Source organism: Acanthaster planci, linkage group LG08 (genome assembly GCF_054643075.1).
Source record: "Acanthaster planci isolate LZ-2023a linkage group LG08, COTS_SCS, whole genome shotgun sequence".
Classification (NCBI taxonomy): domain Eukaryota; kingdom Metazoa; phylum Echinodermata; class Asteroidea; order Valvatida; family Acanthasteridae; genus Acanthaster; species Acanthaster planci.
Window position 1 is genome coordinate 4016108 of NC_141784.1, and position 9757 is coordinate 4025864.

Here is a 9757-nt window from a genome sequence, read left to right on the forward strand (position 1 = left end):
CCCGAAAAAAAAAGCAAAACCCATATTGAAAAACACTACAATAAAACACACAACAAAACAAGTGGGTAAAATCCAGAAACACGTCACCCTGTGAAAAGGCCTCCCAAGTTAATTCTGCTGCGTTGTAAAAGGCCACTCACGAATAATTTTGTAACAGGCACTTAGAAGATAGGAAAAAACATGAAGAATTCCAAAGTCTGTACTGCAAAGTTTTAAATTAATGCATGCTCCTGTTCAGGGGCAGTGGGCGACATAACAGATTTTAATAAACACAAGAAGTAAACAGGACTGCTCTTGTATTGATTCGCTATTTATTTCAGCCGGTACATGGACTGCTACATGTATACATAATCTGAACCATTCATGTAACATTTCCTATGGTACCCTTATTGTCAGAGCCCACATTTTACACATTGGAAAATGATATTTATATGGAAAATAAATAATTGTTTACAAAAATGCGTAGTTGGGTGAACGCTGAGAAGAGTTGACGACAAATAAAACTGTTTGTTGACCCCCTCCCCACCAAAAAAATCTTTAACTTAGGAAATTCAGTGTTTAGTCGGTCGCTGCATTTCTGAACTAGCCTAGTATAATCTTCATCTCGTTAACTACGAATATTGCTCTTATAATGATATGCAAGCACAGGCTCAAGGTTGCTTTAAACACGAGCATTGGCCGAGACCGACGAAAAGTAAACTGCACAACGAAACTCGAAGTTCAACGACACTGGCATTTTGTTCAAATATAAAAGAAAGACAATTCAGTGTGGTGTTAATTTCAAGCTTCTGGACAGAAAGGTGTCCCGTGGGAACAGCTTTGAGATGTTAAACTGTTATTCTACAGTTCAGTTTTAGTTTTAGCGATTTTTTGTGACCCATAAATCGACTGCACTGCAGCTTCGCTCACTGTACTTTATTGTCTTGTAACAGTCACTGATTATGTCTTCCAATTTTGAAGCATTTTTTTTCAACTTTGAATTCAGCAGGACTCTCAGCATTTTGTGAAATCAACTTAAATGACGCCAACAGTTGGACAGCTTATTGGTAAACTTTATGGTTATGTCTCACACTGGCTGCCTCCAGAATATGGTTCATATCACTCGCGGAATGATTTCCTTTTACCCCGTGTACAAAATCGAGGGTAACTACAATGACGCACACAGAGATAATTTAATTGTCTGATGAAAGGTGTTAAGTTGAGTTGCTTCGACAGTGTAATGTCTTAACGGGACGCCAACACTATTAAGTTAGGTATTTAATGATGATTTTTTACACTCAGTGATTTTCGTCGGTGGCAGCATTATGCAACCAAAAACTTCATATTTACAACTTTTAAAAACATCTACATTGTACACATATACATAAAGTTTTCCTTAACGACGAGGTAACAAGAACACTGCGTATAGTGGGACTGGCGATCTAGAAATTTATTTACATTGTGTGTCGCAGACATGCAGTTCCGATGGACTTGAAGCTAAAACAAAAACTAAAAGCCGTGCCATACGAGTTCATCGCAGCCAGAACGAGGAGACTAGGATCCATCACAGATGTAGGGTATAACCCAAAGGGCCCCGAAACACCATTTATTGTGTCTAATTTTGGGTTAACATTGGACTGCAAAAGTCAAACTCGGCTTACACACTCAGTCGAGTGTGCATTCAGTAGCACTCTTGCCATTTTGAAAGATAGACCTGACTTTTCTGATATCCTTAAGAGTGATGTACAGACGGCGGTAAAGCGCAGATTCCTGACTCCGGGTCCCGATTGATCCCTAGCCCTACCCCGGAGAGGGGCACGGCGGCCGAAGATGGTTGGGAACCGGGCAAGGCGTGGTGAGCGTGTCCGTAGTGGTGATGGCAAGCGCAGGGCAAGGCGGCCTGAGACGGGACGGAACTCGGCGCGATGAAAGACGAGTTGGCTGCTGCAACCGCGGCGGCACTTGCCCTGGCCGCGAGCAGATCAGAGGCGGAAAAAGTCGGGGCTCCAGTCGCCAGACGCGAGTAGGGGTGACACAGGGACCGAAGCAGGTCGGCCGAGCGGCCGCGGAGGTGCATGGCGTAGCTGCTGTAGGCGTCGTGATGAGACGGGCCAACCGTGGGCGACAGGGTGGGAGGACCGGGCTGGTAGTAACTGAACGCCGTCGATGGACACGGGTAAGGCAGCCGGCCAGCCAGCATCAGGGAATAGATGTTTGGGTCGAGGGCTGCATGATGCGGCCAAGAGCATGCCGCCATGGACATCCGCTGGCGCTTATCTTTCATCCGCCGGTTTTGGAACCACACCTGAGGATATGATAAAAATTGTGGCGTGTAGCTGTTAAACCAATCCCCCAAAAAATAAACACCCCCCCAAAAATACATAAAAAAATAACAATAGTTACAATACCAACATCCACAACAGATGCAGATTCAGCATAACAACATGCAATAACCCAAAACATCAAAATTAGCCGTCAAAGGAAACCCATACGACAGGCTACAAAATCATGACACAGGCAATACTCAATAATGGACCAAGGATACACAATAATATGTTAACGAGTGTCCAACATTCCCCTCATCATCGAGTCATTATGACGAATATATCAATTCGACATGGCCAGTTCTATGCCCCGCTCGAGACATACAGATCTACAGACGGTTTTACGAGCGACTTATTTTTTTCCTTCAGGATCCAAATTGCGATCATTGGACATCATCCTCCTGTTACAGTCGATACGCTCAGAGGGTAATGCCCCGTTTATGACTGTGTTTTGTAAGTCAACCTTTAAGGAAGATCCCGCATGTCATAAGCTGCCTTTTCAGGGCATGAATAGTTAATCATTTTCACTTTATAAACGTTGACGTCCCCATTCAGCCCGCCGTCTGTATAGCTGGGGATTCGATCGTTGGCCCGGAAGGACACCCTTTCATCGGCGTCTTACTCTCGGCAATTGCCGGGCCGGAAGCGGCCCTGAAGGGACTGGGTCCACTGGATCCCGGTTCCCCCTGCCCTGCATTTGTGTTCCACTGACCCCAAACCCTCGAAAAATCGCGAACTGTTATACGGCACGCTGGAGCCCAAATAACTTCGCTCACAATTTCGGTCTTGATGTGAAAATCCCACAGATTTCAAAGTGTCTATTGATTCTTTACCCCTAAGGACAATGCTTCCACTTACCCCTCACGGGATTTTCTTCTGTCAATCCAATTATATAAAAACCCTTCTATCTTTTTATCAAGTAGTAATCACCAAATTCGTTTCATTCAGATGTTATCTCCATCGAGTCCTCTGGCAATTTGTTTGTTTTTAGAGCCCGAGCGCAAATCGACGTCAACTCCTCCCGTAGGTTGTTTCGGTACTCGCGCACATATATAGCCACCGACAAAAGTCGACTAAGTTGTCCAAAAAAGTGAACACTTTCAGCATTTGTAATTTATCTGAACAATACTCTTAATCTCAGTTCTAACATGTGACATGTTCAATTTATTTTATCAGTCGAAGAATACAAAAGTAATATATTACTGGAATTTGTCATTTCTTTGAATAATTGTATTTTTTCACGAACGAAACAGACAAAAGGAAAACTCAGAATACAATTCATGAATTGTCTCTCTTGTATTAAAAAAAAAAATTTTACCTTGATGGTGGTCTCTGGAAGGTTGAGGGTCGACGCCAGCTCGCATCGACGGGGCCTGGAGACGTAGTTCTCGCGTGTGAATTCCTTCTCCAGCTTGCTGATCTGCTCCCGAGTGAACGCCGTGCGGTACCTCCGTACCTGGCTATCCACGCCTTTATCGCCTGGTTAGAGGAAGAAGAGTAGGCCTAAGTTGTAGACAGAGAGGATTGCAAATATTTCTAGGCCGAGTTGGCATTGCGTTTAGTGCACTGGACTTCAGGTTCGTCCAGAAATGAAAAAAAAAATGGATGTTGGGGTGGGGTCTTCCACTGCAGATGGTGTACACAAAGGCAAAATGCAATGGGCCAGAGAGTTTCAAGAGAAATTGGCGCGGGTAGAATGAAAACAGGGATAGTTAAAAAGTATGGTCAAACCGATGAATACAGAGTAAAACAAGCACTCACATATCGACTATTATACTTGGACTCTTTAATGCACGAAACTCAAGACACAATCTCAATCTTATCGGGTTTCTTGCCACAGCTTAATCATTTATTGGAGCTTACTTGCCAGATATCTGGGCGAGCTGGCATCAGAAATATGGGCTAACAGACCCCAAACACATCAACCTCACAAGCAATGAAAACCAAATGCTTATAGTAACACATGCACTCATGTATCGACTATTATCGTACGAGTGCCTTCATGGCCTATAATATTTGCAATGAAACGGGAAGAAAATAACCTTTTTTTGCCAATTTTGAAACTGACAGATAAAACTCTGCTTTCAGACGAGCCTGTCCCATCGGCAATGCTCTCTGTTTTCCCACGGGTAAGATCTACACATCAAAACCTGAAACTGACAAACAAGTTGATCACACATCCTCGCAATTTCGGAAACACATTTCGAAAACGTGCCTAGAAACTGTCACGCAGGAGGCCTACAATCAATCATTCCGTCGACAGGTACTGTATTCGTGAATCGAGATTATACATGACACTGTTGGGGCCAATTCCCTGTATTCCCTGTATAAAAACTCAAGCATCGGAAACTATCCAGTGGCATCTAAATACTCCTCGTTTCATTTTTTTAATACTGTCACAGGACTCCAGGTTTGCCCTAATGTCCCAAGCCAGCATTTTGATATGGCAATTTTCTTTCTGAGCAGCGTATCAAACTTTCATTAAAAGAACTACAAAATTGTTAAAAAAGTACAACAACGTAAGGTTTCTTACGTCGTTTGAAAAAAAAATGAAATGCCATCTAACCGGAGTTCCTATAAGCACCCAAATAAAAATATTTTACGAGCGTTTAAGTCTAGAATCTAAACAGCCGTCCAAATTATCATATTATTACTGTGTAAATAATGCTTGATGAAGCGGACGGGAAGCCGACATGTATCAACGTCAGAGCCGGCGGTATACCTTGAGCCTCCCTTGGGACCCCATGACAAGTTAATTTTCCCTCTCTCTATTTGTCAAAATTGCTTGTTCGCGCGGCCCACTGATGCGGATACGAGCTAAGTTACAAGATAATATCAAATCAATTATGAATAAGTCCCTCCTTTCAAACGGTTATTAACGATATGAACCGGCAGAGAACAGGCACACTCGTGGGTTGGATGGTTTGTTGCGAGATAACGAGAGTGGCCGGTCTATTGGAAAGGCTTTACAAAGTTTGGCCGTCTGGTTTTCTCTTATCGCTTGGCTTTTCTTTGAAATCCTGAAGAATGAGCGAACGTAATCTACCCCTCGAGAATCCACCTCTTACGTTATCAGTAATTCCTTTCAACTTCTTTTCCTGTTACAATCCAACTGAAGATAAAATCGCAAAAACGCTGGTTCAGCCTCATGGACGTCCTTATTAAGGGCTTGGACCTAATGATTAAACAGCAATGGCGATTTGTAGTAAATGCGGCTATATTATGGACCCCCCCAAAAAAGGAGCTTTCTTTTCGATGTTGAAGCGAGGCAATAAAATGCAACAATTTTGTTCAGAGTCGATACAGATAACAAATAACTTTAAAGTCAGTCCTTTAGGGGACAGCACTCACCCCTTCCATGCCGACGCCCAATTTCCAGGATTCATTTAGAGACTATAGGTTTGTTATATCCAATGATTGTTTGGATTTAGCCACAACGCGTGGGATCATCATAACTGGGCTTCCATTCTGTCCTTTACGTTGAAAACAACCATGCAGGATAATTCATTGAATAGCCGTGTTCACACATGTATCACGTTTCTCTAAATCGGTGGATTGCCTGCTTATGAACTTTTAAAGTTCACTTTACTTTTTTTTTTAAATATTATGTTGAAATTTTCCCTTACGCCACTGAAATGTTCGCACTAAAAAACTGTCGCACCGAAAGTGTGTAAATTCACGTGCAGTTTGTGAAACGCACGTGTATTCTTAAAGTACAATTTAAAATAAAAGTCATTAAATGTGTTTTTAAATAAAACATCGACAACCATAAGATGTTCATATGGACATCTGGAGACATTTTCCGCATTTGTAATCTCTTTCCTGATCAAACCCAAATCTCAGTCAATATTTCGCGCACTCTCACTTTCAATTATAAGCGTTTTAAACCAAATAAGTTAGAGGCAGCAGGACTTACTCCGAGGACGATTTAACTACAAGAAGCGCGTAACAGTTTCTACAACTTCGCAATTCCACCCGCTTCTTAAGAAATAATCAATTTTTTTATTCTACAAATGTCAGGCAAGACATGACTTTTATAGCAAGAACGGGTAGCTAAGATGAGTGGAAAGTGTAAATTTTTATTACACGCCTAGACCAACATATCCCCGAATGAATTTCCTCCTGAATCGAAGCAACGATCAAAATTGCCTTTAAGATATGCAGTCGACTTATCTGTTGGGTTAATTATGTATAATAATGACATCCATTAGGCATCCAGGGGAGAACATCTCCAAAAAGATGAGCGTCTTGAGTCAAGGCATCAATAATGCATGCCCAATCGCCATGATACCATTGCGGCAAGATGGAATTTATCGAGGTGAACAGCGACCGTGTACACAGACGTGGATACTCTCGACTGAAGTCAGAATCCTCTCTGATGAATGTGTCTCTCAAAAGGCGGCTTACATGAGTCACAGCCATGATATACGTGCACTTTCTGACCATCGGATAAAAAGTGGAGGAACTCCTGACTCCTCTGTTTGACTGCGGAGCTTTCTGTCAGTTACTGCATTGAAAGTGAGACATCACAACTGCACAAGCAAGATACGAACTAAAGACGGGTTCACACTCGGCGCAAAAGCGAGCACGAATGCGAAGTTGTGACGTCAGATGAACTTTTTGTGAAGCGAATTTGCAAAAACTGAACACATTTCAACTCTAGCGAATTTGGCTACGACGTTTGTGAAATCAAAACCACCTCACTTCACGGAATTCGTCCAAACCGGCTTTTATGCGTTTTGCCTTTTTACTGAAATATCCATTTGATTGAAAATTAATAATAAAACGGATTGAATGTGATTTGCGTGGGCCATGATGGCCAACCACCCCGAGGCGACAAAAAGGCAAATAAAAGTTTCGAATACTGTCTCCCCTGCTTACAGTCTGACCAACTTTACCGGAAACTCCAGTGGTTTTACAACCAAAAAATAAAAAAAAAATAAAAAATTACACTGAAGAGTTTCTTCTGCAACCATTCACGGTTGGAAAGTTTGCACTCTGTGCACAGTATACTTTTCTGGTTTGTAAAGTTAGAAAGGTCATTACTCATTACTCACTTATTACTGACGACTGGTATCTGCAAGTAGGGACGTAAAGGTCTTGACGAATGGAGTTAGAAGGAACACAAAAAATGTCATTTGCTAGAGAATGCTATAGTTTAAATGCCCTTTCGAAATGATATCCGACTTGATATTTGTATTTTAAAACATGGCCTTTCCATAAGAAACCAGTATTTTGTAGGCAACGTACCTTTCCCGTAGTTTTCGACTGCGTACATAGACGCAGAGGCGAGGCTATCGTATTTCTCGGAATGGATCGGGCTGGTGTTCCTCAGCGAGCCACTGTGGTGCTGCTCCCGGGCTCTGTGCCGCTCCTCCCCGGCGTCAGAGTCGCTGCTCGCCCCGCTGAACTCGTGGTAGTGGAAACCCATCTCGGTGTTCGGGGAGGCGATCCGTGGGGCGTCCGACTCGGCCCCGCTACCGTCCCGGTCCCGAGCCCTCTTGAAGCTGCTGCAACTGGGGTAGAGCCGGGTCTCCAGCGGTATGTTTTGGGAGTTGAACAGATCGGGACTCGTCGACATTGCGATTGCCTGGCTTGGTTCTATGGACGAACTCTCTGCCGGCATATCGCGACTAGAAATCCGTCTTTCAGTCAAATATCGCCTTTTCGAGACCTTCAACAATTTTTTTCACATCACCTATCTCCACCTTAAATCACCTTTTTCAAGACCAAACAATTTCTTAATAAATAGTTTTAGGTTTGACTAACAATCTGGTTATCAATTCAGTACAAAACCATGCCAACGTTGAAAGGAAATCACATACAGTTTAAGTTTTAGTCAAGCAGAAGGATCGCGAATGGCACTCTGGCAAACGGGCAGGCCAAGCACTTGCTTCGAGTGACGGGCGAGAACTAGTCAACAACTGGACAAACCCCTGCGACATCGTCAGATTGAGTTAATATACGATTAACCAATTAAAGTGAATACTCATTAATGTTACAGGATTTGCGCCCAGTATTGTTCCGCCCCTCAGTAGTTTGTAATGGATACCGCCAGAGAGGAACTTGAGAGGGAAAAAAAGCGTCTTGATTGGAAGGATTCTTCCATTACAGCCACAGGGGTGGTAGCCCTGGAGCTTCCAAAGATCACCAACCGATGACTTATTGGGAGAAACTCCAGGAGATGGCTAGGGGGTATTATACAGTTGATCCACACACGCCTTGCACAATCCCCATAAATGTCACTAACGGAGAGGTCTTGAGCAAAAAGCATTCCACCGGAGCTGAAAAGATCGCATCCTTCCGCCGTCAGAGTGGATGCATTTCCTGCCCATTCAGATGGTCGAATCCAGGGAGAGGCAGCGAAAAGTTCCGTGCGCGAGCTGCCGGTGAAAAAGGGAATGGCATCATAATAAGGCTATCATTACCCGACCGTGGCATCTCAAAGGCTTGGGAGAGTCGAGGAAGAGGGGGGGGGGCTGACTGCTATGCGCGTTGCATTGGCACGCATGACCAAGCCTATCAGGCCAGCAACGTCTCATTTCTACTTCGTTGGTTTCATGCCACGATACCAGTCACTCCGCTCGGCTGGTCTTTTGCGGTGGGCAAATTACCTCGTGTCGTTCTTTTTTTTGGTCCTTATTGCTCACTCATTCTCACTGACCGCTTGAGCCGAAACCCTCCCGAGGAATGGCTTTCTTGGGACGGTCCTCATACTCCTAGTCATTAGTGTTATCATACACAACATCAAGGGTAATAAGATGACAATACGGAACAATAGAGCCAGCCGACAGAGCCAGGGATGGGGGGGGGGGAGCTTAGCAGGGCGTTCTTAGGGACGCAAACCAAACTCTTTAACTGGAGAGGTTTTGTCCCGGGTCCAGTCAAGCAGTGCCATCAAGCCAACATCAAAGGGACGCCGCCGGGTTTTCTTCTCAGAAAAAGGAAAGCACAATACTTTGTGGGTGTCTTTTAATGATTGGGTCGGCCAGACTGCGGCAACTCATTGGCCGTCTTTTAATTACATCGAGTTATGGCCCATTCTTTTGTGATCGCTGTATGGGACACAAGGGTCGTTGAGCTTTCCAGAAAGCTAGTAGAAAGCCACGCAACTCGACGCAGCTTATGACCAAACAAAACTGATTGAGCATTATGCAAGATTAAAATTTAGAGAAAGACAGAAAAAATTGCACATGAGAAAGGAAAGTCTTACCAATTGGCGAATGGACTTTTACAATCATTCCATGTCTCCCTAGGGCATAGTCGGAATTCCCTCCACTGAAATGTATGCTTCACTTTTATACTGGACATTGTTTGCACGCAAGAAGACACGTATCGCTTGAATTCATTGGATTTCACGCTTTTATGGCGACTGAAGTTGAGCTCATGTTATCTTCGATGAGTAGAAACAAACTCTGGTTTTTTTTTTTTTGGCAAACTAGATACATTTTACC

At 43.6% G+C, this 9757-nt stretch overlaps 1 protein-coding gene across 1 annotated transcript; it reads right to left on the reverse strand.

Annotated features, from left to right (window-relative positions):
* Positions 1 to 292: 292 nt before the first annotated feature.
* LOC110974360 (uncharacterized) lies at positions 293 to 8975 on the reverse strand. Its single transcript, XM_022225930.2, has 3 exons — positions 7554 to 8975; positions 3622 to 3782; positions 293 to 2284 (listed from the first exon to the last, which is right to left on the reverse strand). Exons 1-3 carry the CDS (start codon positions 7927 to 7929, stop codon positions 1712 to 1714), a joined length of 1110 nt encoding a protein of 369 aa, XP_022081622.1. The 5' UTR covers positions 7930 to 8975; the 3' UTR covers positions 293 to 1711.
* Positions 8976 to 9757: the final 782 nt, after the last annotated feature.